The sequence below is a fragment of the Hippopotamus amphibius genome, chromosome 12 (genome assembly GCF_030028045.1).
Source record: "Hippopotamus amphibius kiboko isolate mHipAmp2 chromosome 12, mHipAmp2.hap2, whole genome shotgun sequence".
NCBI classification, from domain to species: Eukaryota; Metazoa; Chordata; class Mammalia; order Artiodactyla; family Hippopotamidae; genus Hippopotamus; species Hippopotamus amphibius.
Genome location: NC_080197.1, coordinates 39299481 through 39321012, shown reverse-complemented (window position 1 = coordinate 39321012; position 21532 = coordinate 39299481). Strand labels below are relative to the sequence as shown.

The 21532-nt window shown below is 44.0% G+C and overlaps 1 protein-coding gene across 1 annotated transcript in view; it reads right to left on the bottom strand.

Moving 5' to 3' along the window:
- Positions 1-3075: 3075 nt before the first annotated feature.
- The window catches only part of KIF16B (kinesin family member 16B), a 291849-nt gene continuing 273392 nt past the window's right edge, over positions 3076-21532 (bottom strand). The window contains exon 27 of the mRNA XM_057701884.1: positions 3076-3178. Coding sequence (XP_057557867.1) covers positions 3164-3178 — 15 coding nt within the window. The 3' untranslated portion in view covers positions 3076-3163. The remainder of the gene's footprint in view (positions 3179-21532) is intronic.

The following is a 21532-nucleotide window of genomic DNA, read 5'->3' as shown; positions in this document are numbered from 1 at the left end:
GGACAACCTAGATTGGAGTCTTTTATTCCAGCATAATTATTAAAAACATCCCCTTTCACCTTCAAAATTACCCCAACTCGAATAATAAATCGCATGGTCACCTGTCATAGCCTTTGGACATCTTTTCCCCCCAAAGTCCCCAGCATCATCTTTCCCTGATGACCATGAACTTTCTGACTTCTGAGCAGTTAGAAATGCATTCAAACTCTGTGGGCCAATCCTAGAAACAAAGCAAAAGCACTAAATTATAGTCTCCTTGCTGCCCCCAATGGAGAGGGATGACAGATTACCCAGGCAACAATCTGCACATGACCCTCCACTGAGGAATCACAGGGGTCACAGAAACCTTCAGGGTGCCGGGACCTGCCTTCTCTGAGTGCAAACCTCCTAAAAGTCCTGAGGCTGACAGTGTGAATGCTTACGTCATCCATGCAGCGGGAGGGGATAAAACCACACTCCCTGGTTCTCTATCCATTCATATGACTGCTCATCAATAACTTTTCTTTCCACTCATGCAACAAACACTTATCAGATGCTTCCTGTGTGCAAAGCATAACGGGGGACACAGAAGCGATTCTTACATTAACCTTAACCTTGCATCGAACACAGAACGTAAACATGTGCAGCCATCACCCAAACCTGATGTAGCAAGTGAAAATGACAGAAAAGGTCCAGCTGATCAGAAGGCAATCTGATGATATAAAATCCTCCCGGCCTTCAACCAACCGTCTGTGCATTCTGTTCACTCTGCAAACATTTGTTAAAGTGCCACTTACCGAAGCCAGCCACTTGACATACTTTATCTCATTTAATCTTTACAGCCATACTCTGAGGTCAACATTATTGTTTCAGCTTTGTAGACAGGGAGCCTGGGGCTCAGAGAAACTGGATGCCTTGCTGAAGGTCACAAGGCTGTAAAGCAAGAGCTGGAACCAAGGTCCGTGTGCGTGCTCCTCCTGGATGTCACCGCCACGCCAGGCACAGCCAAATCCTTCTGCCCCGACTCTGCTAAATGTGACCGTCATTTCCCTTCCACACACAGCTGAGCCCTTGGGCAAGGACCCCACCCAATTCCCCTCTGGCTGAAGGCCACGCTGGGAGTAGGGTGAGGAGAGGGAGGCCCTGGCCCCAGGCGCAACTTTTAAGGGGGCACCAAAAACTTCAATAACCAAGATAGATAATATTTCAATGCAATATTTTTAAAAATATATAATTGACAAACTACAGTGCTTGCACCGGCTGCCTGTTTTTGTAAACAAGATTTCATCACACTTTACATGCCAAGACAGGTCATATCCACTGGCCACACCTGCCTGGTTTTACTTGTGGAAAAGAGACTTTCTTTGCCTTTTTCAGCCTGGAGGACAGAGCGATTGTTTGTAAATAAAGGCCACGTGGGTTGGGTCCTGGACAATCACACAGAGTGACACCCGGAGGCTGAAGGCTCTCTAATTCCTCCTTGGAGCCAGAGCGACCCTGATGTGATTTTCAGACACAAGTAGGAAACTGAGCAGCCGGTGCTGGAGAGCCGGGCGGGATGGCTCCAGTCCCGGCTCCCTGGAGGGATGAACTCGGCCACGTGGTTTGCACGTAGAGGGACTCGGTGCCGCGTCTCTGTGCCATAAAGGTGATGGGAGCCGTGGTTATTTTTAACACACATACTCGCAGCTGCCTGGGCGCCGCCATCCACAGGCAGAGACTCCAGCGCCAGTGCTGAGCAATTGTTAACGGAAAAAAAGATGCCGGGCCCCCAGCAGCCATTTTTAACTATGGACATTACTGCTCCATTTTGAGCTGCACCCAGGGACTCGTAAGAGGAAGACATAATGCTTGTTTGTGAAACTTCTATTGCTAATTGACATTTTTTCAGTGCTCCCCCGATAGCTGTAGTTACTCCTGATTGGAAGGGTCACGGAAAACATCAAGTTATGCACTGTCTCCAGATGGGGCTGTATTTCTGATATAGTGCTGGGAAAAAAAAAAAAAAGAGAGTAAATAAAAAGCTGTCAAAATAAACACACTCAGAAGTGGTAAAGAGGAGCTGAAATGATTGGCAAAAGCAGTTCTCTTTGTTCAAAACTAATGCATGCTGTGTTCATACTAATTGATGATGTCTGACTCTCTGGGACTGTGAGATTTCTTCCCTTCTTGGGAATGTTTTCCTCCCTCCTATACCTGCGCTTTCCTTTACAGGCAAAGGAGAACGCGGAGGCACATTTCTGCTTTCCCAGGCTGTGTGCCTCTTGCTATTTACAGATTCCCAGACTCTGTCCTTGGTGCCAGCAGGAGAAGTCAAGCATCGTATCCTGGCTGCTCTAAGTCAAGTTCATGAGACAAAAACAGAATCAAACAGAGAAAGCAAACTAATGCTGGCAATTCCACTTTGATCTCTGGACACATTCACGTATAGATTACCCAGGAAGAGTGGTCACTAGGACAGCACAAGAAACACCAACAGAAGTGAGGCATCACTTGGCATAAATGCCAGTTGGGGTTTGTAGAAACTAATGAGCATCTGCAGGAATCCAGTTACTCTAGGCTTCAGTCTAATTTTCTTGACTCAAAAAAGTCACTGATTCATGTAGCATGAATTCATTTGAGGACGTTATTGTCCAGATAGAACAATATGCCAGATGGAAATTACTGTATACAACCGAGTTTCCTGGCTGCGTGGATGGCTACATCACATCTTGCTGACATGGATCCCACACATTTCCTGATAGAGAACATGTCTCATGACAAGTATAAAACCATAAAATGCAACTGAATGGCTATAGTTAATATCCAGTGTCCACATATGAAAAATGTATGCACTTTAGGCACAGGGGAGCCTGCAAGACTGCTCAAAGCCTATGTTCACCCACCTTACACACAACTCATATGAACTCAGAGACCAGATTCCTAAATCAAAGCAGCAATTAAAGAGAAGAAAAGGGGTTGCTAGAAGCAATTATAGTGATAGCAGAGAGAAACAGCAAAGAGTAACAGCCTGGCAATGATGGGAAAGATTTTTAATTCAAAGTAGTTAGACATGAGAACCCAATGAGCCCCAGACACCGAGGCCACCTGACACAGATACAGGAGCCCAGGGTAGCCCTTTGGGCCTCAGTGTCAAATGCCAGCCGGCAGGACCAGGAATATTCCAAAGCTATTCAGGGACTGGTCATGTTCTGGAGCCCTGCGTAAGAAGCAAGAAAGGATACATTTTAGAAAAAATTCTAATTCAAAATATTCATTGGGGGGGGTTGGGGTGGGACGAACTGGGAGATTGGGTTTGTCATATATACATTACCAAGAAGAAAAAAAAAATCAAATTGTACACTTTAAATATATGCAGTTTATTACAGGTGAATTGTATCTCAATAAAAGTTCTTAAAGGAAAACAAAAACAAAAAAAACCCAAAATATTCATTAGGGTTGTTATAATTATTAATCGAGGGCAGCTAAAGGGCAAACCTCTGTATCAGGTGGGACTCTTTTGGCCTCGAATAAAAGAAACCCATCAAATTCACTGAAGCAAACAAGAGAAGGCATTCACTCCCCAAGCGAAACTTCATAGTTGACCTGGGTTCAGAACAACCTGGATTCAGCGGGGCAAATGATGTCATCAGAGTTCTCCATCTTCTCATCCCAGTTTCCTCTGAAACTTTCTTCCATCCACCAGTTCAACACTCCAGGACAAAGAGAGCTTCTTTGTCTCAATGGTTGAAGCGTAAATCCTGGGGAGGGTTTTTACCGGCCCAGCTTGAGTTCGGTGCCATCCCTCAACCATCGCTGCGGCTAGGACCACGCAGTGCTCTGATCAGCCAGGCCGCAGTCACACACCCACACCTGAGGCCGGGGAGGCAGTGCCGGCTGAGAGGAGGGCTCCTCCCCACAGCCAGAGGCAATCTGGAGGCTGACAGGTGAAGAACGGGGTAAGGAGCCTGCGCCGATAAAAACGAATGATGTTCTTTGCACCATCAGCTATCATAAAAGCACAGTTTTCTAGAATGACTCAACGTCTGAGAGTTTCTGAGTCCTAGGTTCCCTAGGAAAGAGACTGAAGTGGAGAATTAGGAGCAGGTAGGTTTTTGCAGAGGGCTTTGGGGGTAGCATCACAGAGGGAGTGAGAGAAGTTGGGCTGGGCAGAGGGAGGATGTCATGAGGTTGCAACAGCAGCCTCAGCCTATTCCACAAAGAGCTCTGTGCTCAGACAGCCCTTCCAAGTTACCCTGAACCGTGGCAGGGGAAAGCCCTTCGTACCTCTTGCATTGACCAGTCATTGGATGTGCACTGCCGCCAAAGGAAGGTCCTAGTCTTGGGGGAAAGGGGCCCCTTCAGCCAAGTGCAATTCTGGGGGTGGGACTCAGCTGAGAGTTATCACCAGACAACATTCCCAGCATCTAGGGAGACGGGTGCCTCATGCTGAAGGGGAGGTCTGGGCAGATTGAAGCTGCATCCAGTGTAGTGAGGCAGTCAGAGTAACTCTCCTGAATGTGAGCCCTGGGCTTCAGATTCTACCTCCTTGGTACCAGCCACCAGTGTGGCCTGAACACACCGATCTCAGGAAAAGAGGAGGGAGCACTGAAGCCAGGCTGGGGCCAAGCTGTCGTCAATCCCAGGGAAAGGAAAGATGCTGTCGTTTATTGAGCATCTGCTGTGTGCTGGTTCCATGCCAGTTTCCTTCTATTGCACGTGGGATTCTGTTCAGATGAGGAGAATGAAATGAGTACTCTAATTTTTTTAGAAAAGGTATGAAGAAAGTAAATGCTGGTTCCTGAGGCCTCTTATTAAGAAAATTCTTTCCAAATTTGGATTCTATAAATCATACCAATAGCAAAAGAAAGAGGAACACAGGGTTGTACTAAATCAGTTCAAGGACAAGAAAAAGAGTAGTTATTCAAACATGGGCCCAGGGACGACCAAACTGCACTTCTGAAAGTGTTGGGGAACCAATTCCCAAGAAGAGACAGGAAACTTAGGGAATCTTAAAAAGAGTAATCACATAATTAGTCTACTTTTTGAAGCCTTCTTTTCAAAGGAGAATCACCAAAAATCCAGAAAATTAGTTATAAAGAAGGGTGAGGTGGTCTAAAACAAAGAACAATGAGATAAACATTGTAGGATGTGGCCAATTACGTAAACTTCTAAGAGGGAATAATGTGAGAAATAAAGTCCTCTCATTTGCCCGTGTGTGTGTGTGTGTGTGTGTGTGTGTGTGTGTGTGTGTCCTCACACGACTACATTCTTCAGAGGAGAGTTTCCATAGATTTCAACAGATATTTAAAAGAGACCAGAATTCCCTAAAAGTTTAAGAAGCAATGTCCCAGTTCAAATGCTGACTCTATTGAGTAAACCATTGTAACAGAAAGAGAAAATGTTTAGGAAATGCTTTTTTTCACCATTTTTGAGTAGATGTCTCATTTTCATGGTTCAAAATTAGAAGTATATAAACAGTATTCAGTGAAAAGTCTCCCCGCCTTCCCCTGTCACATCTATGTAATTTTCTGCCACACAGCAAATAATGTTACCAGCTTTTGTGCAGCTTCCCAAATCATGTACACTCTATATATTTATGTGTGCATGTACATCGTATAACAGGACCTACAACTGCAGGCTCAAATTCATCACATTTGTAAGGATGCATTTTTAAGGACAGCCCCTGACACAGTGGAATGTTTCCATGCTATGGCCGCCAACGGAGGGTGCCGCTGTCTTGTCAGGAGATCTGCCTCTGAATTTTTAATTTTTAAATCTAAAATAGTATGTTTGGGACTTCCCTGGTAGCACGTGGTTAAGAAACCGCCTGCCAATGCAGAGGACACAGGTTCAAGCCCTGGTCTGGGAAGATCCCACATGCCATGGAGCAACTAAGCCCGTGAGCCACAACTACTGAGCCCATGTGCCACAAATTCTGAAGCCTGTGCACCTAGAGCCTGTGCTCTGCAACAAGAGAAGCCACTGCAATGAGAAGCCGGCGCACAACAACAAAGGGTAGCCCCTGCTCGCCACAACTAGAGAAAGCCCACACACAGCAACGAAGTCCCAACACAGCCAATAAATAGATAATAAAATAAATAAATAAAATAAAATAGCATATTTTACAAAGAGGAAGCCATTAAAACTATATGAAGCAAAACAAACACAAGCCCCAGGCATAGGGGGAGGGTCTCCACAGGGGGAGAAACAAATAGAGACATGACCTTGGCTTTGCTCACTGCTCTCTGAGGCAGGTAAAGCTCAAGGACCCCTGAGCACGGATGCTGACCAGGTGGGCCTGGTGGGGACAGGCCAGCAGAAAGTGGCAAGAGACCAGAGGACATTTTGAAACATGCACTGTGTCCAGACGTGTGTTGGGTTTCCAGCATGTATTATCATGTTTAACCACCAAAACAAACCTGGGAGGGCCTCTCCCCACTTCATAGGTAAGGGAGTCAGTGTACTCAGTGTGGATGGCTCTACAAAATATGGCTGCAAAGCAGATCCACCATCCCTTCCCGGAATCCCTTCAAATTCAGAACTGGCTGAATTCAGAGTGTTTCAGATTTGGAAAAGGTAACATGACTCAGTGGCCCTAGATTATGTGACACCCCATCACTCTGAGGTCACACTGCATCATCATGTAACAAGAATACTTCTGCTATAACACGGGAATATTCTCACTAAGAGGGATCAACAAAGATAATAAATATGGTGGCCTCATGTCACTTCCAGTCAAGTTTTGCCATGTAATGAGACACATCAATTTTGGGAGAAATAAAAACAAAAAGAAAAAGAAACAAACGTTTTGACCTCAGGGCGTTCTTGGGTTTGGAATCATGAATTAGAAATAATGGATCTTATTCATTTTCTTTCTGGTATCATTTCCTACCTTCCTTCTTTTATTCCTCTCTCTCTCCTTCTTCCCTCCATCCTTCCCCATAAGAATGTGATCTGGGGGATTTCCCTGGAGGTCCAGTGGTTAAGACTTCACCTTCCAATGCAGGCGGTGTGGGTTCGATCCCTGGTGGGGGAGATAAGATCCCACATGCCTTGCAGCCAAGAAACCAAACAACATAAAACAGAAGCAATATTGTAACAAATTCAATGAAGACAAAAAAAAAAAAAAAAGTCCACATCCAAAAATATCTTTAAAAAAAAAGAAATGTTTACTGTAAGATAACAATAGACCTTATTTCTAACAACAATCACCTCCCTTCCTCTCCCAAGCAAATCACCAAACAAAAAGATTTCATGATCAAATGATTTGGGGAAAGTTGATGGTAAAAATGTTTTTTTACTGAAGCAATTAGAGGAATCTTTGAAATAACAAAATGCCTTGTAAATTTCCAAAAAAAAAAAAAAAAAAAGGAGCTATGGTGTGTATCCATGGACAGACAATCATGGTAGGCTTTACAGACAGTGCCCCTCTCTTAGACAGTCCGTGGTGTGAGTCCTCTGCACACTTAGACCTTCCTTATGACTTTATCTTTAGACCTTCAGCTCATCTCCTGTATTAAGTTGGGGAAAATTAGCTGAGGTATCCAAGGATCCCTGTTGTAGTGCTGAAAATTAATCCTCATGCTTGTCCGGAAAGACCTCAAATTTTAGGGATGCCTTAGTGCTAATACTATAAACGCTTTCGTATATAATAAAGTAGACCAGATATGGTATAGTAGAGACATGTTAACTTATTAAGCTATTCCTCTATTTATAGACATCTTCTCAGTTTTGTCCCAGTATTTTTGCTGTTACAATACTACAATAGGATATATCTCAAGATGGCGGTGAAGTAGAGAGACGTGGAGTGCATCCCTCTCCACAGCTGCATTGGGAATGCACGGAAGGACGCAGTCATTCCCACAGAGAACCAGCCGAACACCAGCAGACGGCCTCGGACACCAGAAAGGGCAGCGGGGAGCCCGACATAGCCGGTAGGGAGGCATCTACGAGGGCTCAAAGAGGGTGAAGCGGCGGAGCTGTGGCAGACGGGAGGGAGTGAGAAACATACGGAGGGTCCGCAGCGCTGCTCAGCGTTCCCGGACCGAGACATCGATCCGCGGCTGAACGGAGGGTCCAGGAGCGGGAGCGTGGGAACCGGAGAGCTGGTTCAGGGGGAGAAACATTGTTGCCGGTAGGGTGACGGACCGAGAGCACAGGAGGGAAGAGGTCCGCGGAGAGCAGTGCCCGTCCCTGAGAGCTGCCCGGCCATGATGGCGGCTGGAGGCTGCAGGCTCCCGGGCGTGGGGGAGGAGCCGCGCGCATAGCCTCTCCCTCTCTTTCGGTGCCTCTGCAACAGGCAGTGGAGAGACGCCCTGCGGGCCACCTAAGGCACTCAGGGATAACAAGCACCCTCAGGCACTCGGGCGGGGCTAGATTAAAACTCCTTGCAACGCCAGCAGCAGGGAGGCTGCCGAGAGAAAAAAAAAAAAAACAAGAGCATCAAAAAGAAAAAACCCCGAGAGAGGCCCAACTCTAAGACTTTCTGTGTACGCCTGAGCCACCAGCGCCCTCTGCAACAGGCACCTCCAAGCCTGACTGAAACAACAGTGCGCCACTGCTCACTCCCTCCCAGGAGAAGGAGCCACTATTGTACCCTCTCCCTCCCCACACACCGAGGCTTACAGACGAACAATAAAGGAACCTCTGCTGGTCACAGAATAACGCAAAAAAGAACCCAAGGCAAGGAGAAGGACACTTACAGCTGAGACGCTAAGGAAACAGAAATAGCAGTATCAATACCTATTGAACTGGTCCATTCTGGGATCAGTTCTGGATTTTTTTTTTTTTCTTTCTCTCTCTTTTTTTTTTTTTTTTTTTGATTTATTAAATACGATCTTAGCCCTAAGGGATCTACAAGTTTTATAACATAATTTTTTAAGGATATTTTTTATTCTTTTTTTTTTTTTTTTTTTTGCCTTTTTATATACTTCTATATCTAGCTAAGTTTTTGGTAGTACGGACAAAATATCTTTCATACTTTCCTTTCATCCCTTTCTTTTATACACTTCTATTCCTTTCTTTTTCTTTGCATATTTCCAACCACATTACGCTCTTCTGTTCCCCTTTCTTCCAGCCATTTTAAGTGTATTTTATCTTAACATACTGATAAGCAACACTATCGGTCTGCTCAGACTCCTTGCTCTATTCTCCAGATGATGCACTGCCTTGGTATTAATATTAGGCTTTTGTCTTTATCTTAGTTCTTAGTACAGTTGTCTAATTACATTCTGAGAATCTCCATTCTCTCTGGTGGTACTCCAGCTCATTTCTATATTTGATCCTAGCTTACAAAATCTCCCTGGATTGATGTTTGTATGTGTAGGGTGTTATTTGTTGTTTGTTTGCTTTTGCTTTTGTCTCTGATTTGTTCTGTTTCAGTTGTCAATTTCTGCTGGGTTTCTCTTTGAATATCTGATAGCACACTGGGGTTCTGTCAGGTCTTTCCAGAGCCTTATGTCCTAACGGATTCAATAATTGTGTGTCTTATACATGTATGTGTTTCCTAGACTGAATATTCGTCTAATCCAATACTTGGACATTAGTCTGAGGCTTGGACAGTCTTCTATAAACACCTCTATCACCAGGACAAGCAACCCCAAAAGCTTGGACAACCATGAGGAAACAAAGAAACACCATGCAGGCAAAGGAGCAGGAAAAAAACCCACAAGACCAAATAAATGAGGAGGAAATAGGAAAAATGCCTGAAAAAGAATTTAGAGTAATGATAGTAAAAATGATACAAAATCTCAATAACAAATTAGAGAAAGTACAAGAAACAGTTCATAAGAACTCAGAAAAACAAACAGCAATGGATAACAAAATAACTGAAATTAAAAATACTCTAGATGCTCTAACCAGCAGAATGACTGAGGCAGAAGAACGAATAAGTGAGTTGGAAGATAGAATGGGAGAAATAAACGCCACAGAGCAGGAAAAAGATAAAAAAATAAAAAGACTAGAAGACAGCCTCAGAGACCTCAGTGATAACCTTAAACGTACCAACATTCGAATTATAGGCATCCCAGAAGAAGAAGAAAACAAGAAAGGGTCTGAGAAAATATTTGAAGAGGTTATAGTGGAAAACTTCCCCAACATGGGAAAGGAAATAATGAACCAAGTCCAAGAAGCACAGAGAGTCCCATACAGAATAAACCCAAGGAGAAATACACCAAGACACATATTAATCAAACTAACGACAATTCAACACAAAGAAAAAATATTAAAAGCAGCAAGAGAAAAGCAACAAACAACATATAAGGGAAAACCCATCAGGATAACAGCTGACCTTTCTACAGAAACTCTGCAGGCCAGAAGGGAATGGCAGGATATCCTGAAAGTCCTGAAAGAGAGAAACCTACAGCCAAGAATACTCTACCCAGCAAGAATCTCATTCAGATTTGAGGGAGAAATCAAAAGCTTTCCAGACAAGCAAAAGTTAAGAGAATTCAGCACCACCAAACCAGCCTTACAACAAGTGCTAAAGGAACTTCTCTAAGTAGGAAACACAAGAAAAGGAAAACACCTACAAATACAAACCCAAAACAATTAAGAAAATGGTAATTGGAACACACATGTCAATAATCACCTTAAATGTAAATGGATTAAATGCTCCAACCAAAAGACACAGACTGGCTGAATGGATACAAAAACAAGACCCTTCTATATGCTGCCTACAAGAAACCCACTTCAGACCAAGGGATACATATAGACTGAAAGTGAAGGGATGGAAAAAGATATTCCATGCAAATGGAAGTCCAAAGAAAGCTGGAGTAGCAATACTCATATCAGACAAATTAGACTTGAAAGTAAAGACTATTAAAAGAGACAAGGAAGGACACTACATAATGATCAAGGGATCCATCCAAGAAGAACATATCACAATGGTAAATATCTATGCCCCCAATATAGGAGCACCTCAATACATAAGGCAAATGCTAACAGCTATAAAAGGGGACATCGACAGTAACACAATTATAGTGGGAGACTTGAACACCCCACTTACATCAATGGACAGATCATCCAAATAGAAAATAAATAAAGACACACAAGCTTTAAATGACACATTAGACCATCTCGACTTAATTGATATTTACAGGACATTCCATCCAAAAACGACAGACTACACTTTCTTCTCAAGTGCACACGGAACATTCTCCAGGATAGATCACATCTTGGGTCACAAATCAAACCTCGGCAAATTCAAGAAAATTGAAATCATATCAAGCATCTTCTCAGACCACAACGCCATGAGACTAGATATCAATTACAGGAAAAAAACTGCAAAAAATACAAACACATGGAGGCTAAACAATTCACTCTTAAACAACCAAGGAATCACTACAGAAATCAAAGAGGAAATCAAAAAATATCTAGAAACAAATGACAACGAAAACACAACAACCCAAAACCTATGGGACGCAGCAAAAGCAGTTCTAAGAGGGAAGTTTATAGCAATACAGTCCTACCTTCAGAAACAAGAAAATGATCGAATAAACAACCTAACCTTACACCTAAAACAACTAGAGAAAGAAGAACAAAGAAACCCCAAAGTGAGCAGAAGGAAAGAAATCATAAAGATCAGAGCAGAAATAAATGAAAAAGAAAGGAAAGAAACCATAAGAAAAATAAATAAAACTAAAAGCTGGTTCTTTGAGAAGATTAACAAAATTGATAAACCATTAGCCAGACTCATCAAGAAAAAAAGGGAGAAGATGCAAATCAACAGACTTAGACATGAAAAAGGAGAAGTCACAACGGACACCTCAGAAATACAAAAGATCATGAGAGACTACTACAAGCAACTATATGCCAATCAATTGGATAACGTGGAAGAAATGGATACATTCTTAGAAAAATACAATCTTCCAAGACTGAACCAGGAAGAAATAGAAACCATGAACAGACCAATCACAAGTACGGAAATTGAGGCAGTGATTAAAAATCTCCCAACACACAAAAGCCCAGGACCAGATGGATTCACAGGCGAATTCTATCAAACATTTCGAGAAGAGTTAACACATATCCTTCTCAAACTCTTCCAAAATATTGCAGAAGGCGGAGCACTCCCAAACTCATTCTACGAGGCTACCATCACCCTGATACCAAAACCAGGCAAAGATGTCACAAAAAAAGAAAACTACAGACCAATATCACTGATGAATATAGATGCAAAAATCCTCAACAAAATACTAGCTAACAGACTGCAACAGCACATTAAAAAAATCATACACCACGATCAAGTGGGGTTTATCCCTGGGATGCAAGGATTCTTCAATATACACAAATCAATCAACGTGATACATCATATCAACAAATTGAAGGATAAAAACCATATGATCATTTCAATAGATGCAGAAAAAGCTTTTGACAAAGTTCAACATCCATTTATGATAAAAGCTCTCCAGAAAATGGGCATAGAAGGAAATTACCTCCACATCATAAAAGCCATATATGACAAACCAAAAGCCAACATTGTTCTCAATGGAGAAAAACTGGAAGAATTCCCTCTAAGAACAGGAACAAGACAAGGGTGTCCACTCTCACCACTGTTATTCAACATAGTTTTGGAAGTGTTAGCCACAGCAATCAGAGAAGAAAAAGAAATTAAAGGAATCCAAATTGGAAAAGAAGAAGTAAAATTGTCACTCTTTGCAGATGACATGATATTATATATAGAAAACCATAAAGACTCTACCAGAAAACTGCTAGCACTCATTGATGAGTTTAGTAAAGTAGCAGGATACAAAATTAATGCACAGAAATCTCTTGCATTCCTATACACGAACAACGGAAGAGCAGAAAGAGAAATTAAGGAAACTCTCCCATTCACCATTGCAACAAAAAGAATAAAATACCTAGGAATAAACCTGCCTAAGGAGGCAAAAGATCTGTATGCAGAAAACTTTAAGACATTGATGAAAGAAATCAAAGATGACACAAACAGATGGAGGGACATACCATGTTCCTGGATTGGAAGAATCAACATCGTGAAAATGACTGTACTACCCAAAGCAATTTACAGATTTAATGCAATCCCGATCAAATTACCAATGGCATTTTTCACAGAACTAGAGCAAGAAATCTTACGATTTGTATGGAAACGCAAAAGACCCCGAATAGCCAAAGCAATCTTGAGAAGGAAAAATGGAGTTGGTGGAATCAGGCTTCCTGACTTCAAACTATACTACAAGGCCATAGTGATCAAGACAGTATGGTACTGGCACAAAAATAGAAAGGAAGATCAATGGAATAGAATAGAGAACTCAGAAGTAAGCCCAAACACATATGGGCACCTTATCTTTGACAAAGGAGGCACGAGTATACAATGGAAAAAAGACAGCCTCTTCAATAAGTGGTGCTGGGAAAATTGGACAGCAACATGTAAAAGAATGAAATTAGAACACTTCCTAACACCATACACAAAAATAAACTCCAAATGGATTAAAGACCTACATGTAAGGCCAGACACTATAAAACTCCTAGAGGAAAACATAGGCAGAACACTCTTTGACATACATCAAAGCAACATCCTTTTTGACCCACCTCCTAGAATCATGGAAATAAAATCAAGAATAAATGAATGGGACCTCATGAAACTTAAAAGCTTTTGCACAGCAAAAGAAACTATAAACAAGACTAAAAGGCAACCCTCAGAATGGGAAAAAATAATTGCCTATGAAACAACGGACAAAGGATTAACCTCCAAAATATACAAGCAGCTCATGCAGCTTCATACCAAAAAAGCAAATAACCCAATCCACAAATGGGCAGAAGACCTAAATAGACATTTCTCCAAAGAAGACATACAGATGGCCAACAAACACATGAAAAGATGCTCAACATCACTAATCATCAGAGAAATGCAAGTCAAAGCCACAATGAAGTATCACCTCACACCAATCAGAATGGCCATCATCACAAAGTCTGGAAACAACAAATGTTGGAGAGGGTGTGGAGAAAAGGGAACTCTCCTGCACTGTTGGTGGGACTGTAAGTTGGTACAGCCACTATGGAAAACAATTTGGAGGTTCCTTCAAAAACTACAAATAGAACTACCATATGATCCAGTAATCCCACTCCTGGGCATATACCCAAAGAAAACCATAATCCCAAAAGAAACTTGTACCATAATGTTTATTGCAGCACTCTTTACAATAGCCAGGACATGGAGGCAACCTAAATGCCCATCAACAAATGAATGGATACAGAAGATGTGGCATATATATACAATGGAATATTACTCAGCTATAAAAAGGGATGAGATGGAGCTATATGTAATGAGGTGGATAGAACTACAATCTGTCATACATAGTGAAGTAAGTCAGAAAGAGAAGGACAAATATTGTATGCTAACTCACATATACGGAATCTAAAAATGGTACTGATGAACTCAGTGACAAGAACAAGGAAGCAGATACAGAGAATGGACTGGAGAACTCGAGGTATGGGAGGGGGCGGGGGGTGAAGGGGAAACTGAGAAGAAGCGAGAGAGTAGCACAGACATATATATACTACCAACTGTAAAATAGTCAGTGGGAAGTTGTTGTATAACAAAGGGAGTCCAACTCGAGGATGGAAGATGCCTTAGAGGACTGGGGCAGGGAGGGTGGGGGGGACTCAAGGGGGGGGGCGTCAAGGAAGGGAGGGACTATGGGGATATGTGTATAAAAACAGTTGATTGAACCTGGTGTACCCCCAAAAAAATAAAAAAAATAAAAAAAAATACTACAATAAGTGCTCCTGTACATATGCATCACAAATGACAATGATTTTAAAAAATGATGTATCCCATTTCCAAAAGCAACTTATCCCCAGATTTAGGGGAGATGAGATGTTCTAAAATGCATTCTAGTTGAAGGGACACATCCATTCAATGCTTTGTGAGCAATGTGTTTAAATCAACAATACTGGAGCTTATTAGCAGTTGGCGGGGGGCGGGGCTCCCCTTCTTTGGAACGGCAGCATTTTATGTGAGGAACACACACTCTCTCTCTCACACACACACAGTCTAAGGAAACTCTTCATGAACACAGCCAAAATAAATTATCAAGAGGTGTAGAAAACAGAATGCACTCTTGGTTTGCTCTTTTAAATTTAGAAATGGCTATAAAAAATGAAATATATAGCTCACCACAAAAAATTTTAAAAATAGAAAAAAGAGTAAGGAAGAAAATAATTCTCTGCTAACTCTACCATTGTTTGTATGTGTGTATATACTATATAGTCGATTTACATATAAATGTATATATTTTGTAACAATATAGTTTCTTATATTGTTATTTATTAATACTAACACGATAGGATGAATATTATATAATACAACAAACTAATGTTAATATTAATAATTATATATTTTAATGATGGATTATGATATTAGCTACCACTAATAGCTTCTACTATGAGTTAAATTTACACATACCATTAATAAGCCGTTTACTTAATTACCTTTGCTTAATTCTTATAAATCTCAGGCAGGTGCAATGATGAACTTCCATTTTCCAGATGAGAGAACTGATAGCTCAGAAAGGTACAGCACCTTTCCCACGGTCACACAGCAGGTGGACAGTGAAGACTACCATTCAAACTCAGGCTGCCGCTGGAGCCTGCATGTTCCATCTCTAGGCTATTAACACTTTCCCATAACCTGCTTTTTCCACTTAATGGAGCACATTTATATTTCTATGTCAATAAATATAGACTGCATTCTAATTTCTGATGGCTGCATTGCAATTACTACAGTAGAGGCACATTAATTTATTAAGCTATTCCTCTATTTATAGACATCTTCTCAGTTTTGTCCCAGTATTTTTGCTGTTACAACACTACAGTAAGTGCTCCTGTACATTTTTTGTGCATTTGCCTGATTATTTTTGTAGAATTCTGAACACGAGTTATCAGGTGTCTAGTGCTATGCAACAAACCATCCTAAAATGTAACACCTTGTAACAGCAACAAGGTATTATTTCTCAGGATTGTGGGCTGGTGGGCTCAGCTGGGTGGCTCTTCTGCTCCATGAGGCATTGGCTGGGGTCATTCACATGGCTGACATACCTGTTCCTTCAGGTTTTCGGAAATCTCTTGAAATTTTTATCAGTCTGAAGTGTCTCTCACGATAGCATAGTGATGACAATTTTAATTTTTAATTTCTGGTAAAGTTGAACATCTGTTGGTATGTTCACGGGTCACTTAAACTTCTTTTGTTGGTTTTAAATTGTGCGTTCATATCCTTTGCCATTGCAAAATCAAAGAGTTTTTAAAAAGCCATTCAAAAAATGAATTGTGTGCCCTTTTATTAATTTGGAAGAGCTCTTTACTCTCATTTATATTATTAATAATACAAGCTCTCATATTACTCATTGTCACATAGCTTGCAAACTTTTTTTCCCCAGTTTTTGTTTTATGTTGTTTCTGATGCCAACACCATTGTACCCTTTCATACTAGCATCCCTGCCATGTTCAGGCCCAGCTAATCTAGATTCTCCTGGGCATTCCATCTCCTCAGGCGTATCCTCAGGGCGAGTTCCTGGCTGACCATCCACCCTGTGGAGTATCTCAGATGCTAGTTTGGGAGGCCTGTTTGTTCAGAAGAATATGCTGGGTGACCTGACACACCCTGGGCTGTGTTTCTGCAGTTAAAAGTTCCCACCACTCTTGTTGGGTACTTGTATAATTCAGACTGGATCTTGGAAAAGAAATAGAAAGCTTAGTGTATCTCAGAAGAGTGATCACAACACATCAAGGTTTCTCATCATCCAGCAGGAAATGTTGCTAGGTCCCCGGAATGCCACTGTTCCTGTTTCCGTCCACACCTATAGAGCTGTACCTGGAGAGCAGCAGCTTCCCCGCCCCAGATCAGAGACCAGCCCCGGGCACCTCAGATGAACATCATTCAATGGCTTGCAGAGAAGTCATGCCTCTGAGCACTTTCCCAGGTTTGGAGCAGTTGGAGCTGTGGCTGGATGGGCCTGGAAGGTCTACGTTGTGAGTCAGGCCTCTTTGATGGGATCTTGATGGTGAGGCTACAGTCCCCAGTTATTCAATCAAATACTCACCCAGGTGTCGCTGTGAAAGTATTTTGCTGATGTAATTAAAACCCTTAACCAGTTGAGTTTAAATAAAGGAGGTTGTCCTGGATAATTTGGGTGGACCTGACTGAATTCACTGGAAGGAAGGCCTTAGAAGTAGGGCTCCAAATTTGGAGAGAGAGAGGAAATTCCATCTGTGGACTGCAGCTTCTGGCCATGCCGGTGGGGGTCCTCCCTACTGGGGTCTTCCCTTCATCAACGCTGCCCTGTGGACCTCAGACCTGCTCGGCCAGCCCACGAGTGCACAAGCATCCTCTCTGTGAGATAAGCAGAGCTCACTGAAACCACCCCAATGGCCAGGAAGCCTCGGCTGCCCTTGCACCGTGGACTCCGTGGGTCTGGGCTGTAAATTCTGCCCCTGGATGGAGCAGTGGAGGGAAAGAGCAAAAAGGGGAGAAGTGCGAGGAAGCAGGCGGCAGGAGCTGGGCCAGATCTGAGACTGCTGAGGGAAGAGAGGAAGAAGGACAGGTGGCCCCACGTCCTGTTTGCTGGTGGCTCACCCGTGCGGGATGAACTGGGGCCGTGGGAAGACTTTGCACTAAGGCCCCCAGGGCACACCCGCCCTCACCCCACACCTGCTCCGTTGTTTGTAAACCTAGGCAACCCCTGCCCAAGATCCCAGGCAAACCTGTGGCTGAGACTCCCGTCCCCAGGCCTCTGCCAACCCATGCCCTCCTCTCCCTCTGAAATCTGATTTCACGTTCCGGTGCGTCACAACGGTCCCCCAAGCTGGGGCCAGCTGGCTGCCGTTTGCCGTTTCCAGACTTCCTGGAAACCCAACTGTCTCCCTTCTTCCATGTCCCATAGTCACACGCCTGCGTCTGCTGCATCTGGGGTGTCTGTGGGCCTCTGGTTATAAACCTCCCCTTTGCTTCCCGCTCCAGCCTTTTACTAGAACAAGAAGTACCAGCACATCTCGGAGCCTGGAAGCAGCTCTCCACCCGTGGGCTTCGGGGCAGCACCTGCCGTCTGTCCACACGGGAGCAAGGAAGGCCCGTCAACCCCAAACTTGGCTTTTCTTTCCTCCCAAGTACGGGAGGCCCAGGGGTTTCTGCCAGAACAGTTTTAGAAGGCAGTGGTCTTTCTCACCAGCTTTGTTTGGGAATCCCATGTGATGCCTGTCCACCAACTCTTGTTGGTCCCCCACTCTCTGTGGATGCCCACTCTCTCTTTCCATCCCCAGCAAAGGCTCCTGTCCTGTGGTCTCCCCACTTTTCTCACTTCTTCCACGTCACAGCCGGTTCATTTCCAGAAGTAGCCAGAGGGACCTTTCTAGAAAGTTCATGATCACTACCCCAGCCCCCCGCCCCCAAACACACACCAATTTAATCCCATTGAGCATGCCGGGCACTGAACAAGGGAACCAGCAGTGGACAGAGGAGGTAGTGTTGTCCCCTCTGAACTCAGCACGTAGGAGGGAGTCAGATAGAGACACTGAAACTGCCTGACAGTGGTTCAGTGCTTTGTTTTCCCACAGAGTTGGGGATGAAGCCTGACCCCTCCCTGGGGGCTTGTCTAACGTGGCCCACAGCCTCAGCATTCACCCCCCTCCCCATGCAGCCGCAGCATGTGGGCCCCTGCGGGCCCCTAACACGTGGGGATCATCCTCAGTGTCCACTCCTGCACCGTGTGATGGCCCTGGGGAGCCCCTCTGTCACTTTCCTGGTGAATTCCTTCTCCTGTTTCCAGGTGATCTTGTATCCGCCTCTGGGAGTCTTCCTGAAGAATTGTGAGGCTGGGAAGAAAGCCATCTGGATCCCTTTTCCTGTAAGAAGCATGCTGACCTCATCTAGACTGATGGTCTTTGAGCCATGAGATGGTGGAAACACTTTAGACACTCGCAGGGGGTGGGGCTGGGGAGGGAGAGGAAAGAGAGAGAAGGGAGGGAGGTGGGGGGAGGGGAGGGCGCGCCGGCGTCGATGGTGAGCCAGCATCCCCGTCATTGATGCCATGACTTCGACTGAGTACCTGCTGTATGCTGGATGAGCCACAGAATGGCCCCTTCCATCTGCCTGCTGATGGGCTAAGGGAGCAGACAGATCTGCAGACAAACCACGTCTCCATCCCCGTCAGGCCCTGGGGGCTAAGCTCACCAGCTGGATTTGGAGGCTGCAGTTGTGTTTTTGTTTTTCTCTCCCAGGACTTTGTTCGCTGTCTCTGATACAAAGGAAGCAGACACAGACACGGTATGCAGTCGAGTCAGCGCACTTCACTGACTCAATTACTATGTACAAGGCATCACTTACAGGTGGTAAAATTCACTCTTTACCATGCACAGCTTTATGAGTTTTGACAAACAGATACAATTGTGTAACCATCCCCACAATCAGGATGTAGAAGAGTCCCCTCACCCCAAAACATTCCCCCAGCTGCCCCTGTGGCCAACCGCACCCCCACCTCACCTGAGCTCCGGGCAACCTCACATCTGTTTTCTTTCCCTATGATTTTGCCTTTCTGAGATTGTCATATGAATGGAATCTTATAGTAATTATATTAAAAATCATTATTAATGTAATTGCTTGACTCAGTTCTATAATACGTGTCCACCCCACCCCCTCCTTTTTTCTTCTGCTGCATTTTCTTGGATCACTCTGCATCAGACAATGATATAACACCATCTTTAGAGAGAATACGTAGAAAGACAGGCTCTCCTTGGTGTCACAACTTGTTACTGGAAATGCCACAACTTGGGGACAGTGCTTCTTGCCTAAAGCACCAGCTCTGTCATCTCCCTACACCAGTCCGCAGGGCCTTGGCCTTGGTGGTGCTGGTCTAGCTCAGCTAGGTCCTTCCCCCACCCCGCCCCAACCTCCCTGCAGCTGCTGTGAGTGACGGAGGCAGCCTGCCAGCTCTGCCGACAGTGCTTGCAGGACCAGCAGGTGTGAGGGGTGATGCCTAAGCAGGGGCAGAGATCACCCACCCCCACCCGCACCCCGCCCCATCAACGGCTGGGCTGCTGCTTCCTCCCAGGAGAACCCAGTGCATGGGAGAGGCTTACGCCTAAACATCTTCAAAGTAAGTCTGTCTCTGCCTTTGAATTTCCCTTAGGGGAGCAGATGTGAAGATGGTGCATTTACCATTCAGTCCTTGGGAGACCTCTTCCTACTCCCAGGAAAGGAAAAAGGACACAACGCAAATTAGGAGATTCTAAACTAGAGACTTGAGTTAAAAGGATGGTGGAAGAGAAAGAGGAACCTAAGTGCCTGAACACATTTTCTGAATTACCTGTATTTTGCCATTTCCTCTCTGCAAAGTGGATGATGGCTAGTTACAGAGATTGCTTAAAATATGTTTTATCTGTTCAGACTTCCTCACTTTTAATTGAGTTCCTGTGCATTTGTAAGGTTGGTTTCAGCTTGTCTCCACTGATAAGCTTGTGACAGCCTATTTCTCAAATGGCAGAGACTGCTACAACTCATGCTTCTGGCACCTTCGCAAGACGATGTTCTTCTTGTGATCAGATGTGTTCTCCACCACTTGTCACATCCAACACCGATGAGCTGATCGTCTGTCACTGATACCAGGAAATTTAACGAAAATAAATTAAAATCTTTGATCTTCCTGGACAGCCGTCATTTCTAGAGGGAGACAGACAAACACCAGCCCAGCCAGTGTGGGCTGGCTGGAGAGTGAGATAGGAAAGCAAACGAGTACTAAATGTTCATTCATTGCTTGAGGATTTTATCATGGAATTGAAATAATTTCGAGTCCCGGAGCCAGAAGGCTTTAAGTTATTTCTTGTGATCCTGGAATCTTGAGCCAGTGCTCTTTCAGGACTTCTTTCCTACAGTAATCCCCAGTATCCAATTTCACCTGCTTCGCTTTGATCTACCTCTTGGACCTCCTAGCAGAGGTGAGCAGAAAAGCTCCAATGGGAAGACAGCTCTTGGATTCCCTGGCTTAGCAGATACAGCCTACGCCTTAGAGAAGTAGTCATTAGGCCTACCTCACACTGGGAAAAACAAAACCAAGACTCCACCTCCCAAGTCTTTGCTCAGGGGATATTAAATCTCTTTAGGAAATAGCTATTCCCAAGTCCTGAAGTTCAGAACAGCCAGGAAAACAGCCACTTTAGGTCTCTGAAGGTCAATGTCATGGCCCAGTACCAGGAATGTTACGGTGGATCTTGCCTCTCAAGGGGATAAACACAGAGAAGTGATTTCCCAGGTGAGTAGCACTTCACATCACTGAGGCAGAAGGGATCAAGCTGCCCACCTTGAACGGAGAGTCCACGGGGAACAGAGGAGATTCTAACACAGGTTAGTGAGGGCACTACTGTCAGTTCCAAAAAGAAACAAGAAACCACTGCGTTTACTCAACAGCATGTAAACTCACTTGCAGATGCTCTAGAACAGGGGTCCCCATCCGCTGGGCTGCAGACCAGTACTGGTTCATGGCCTGTCAGGAACAGGCCTACATAGCAGGACGTGAGTGGATCTGCCCCTCCCTATCGCTCGTCTTACTGCCTGAACCATCCATAGCCC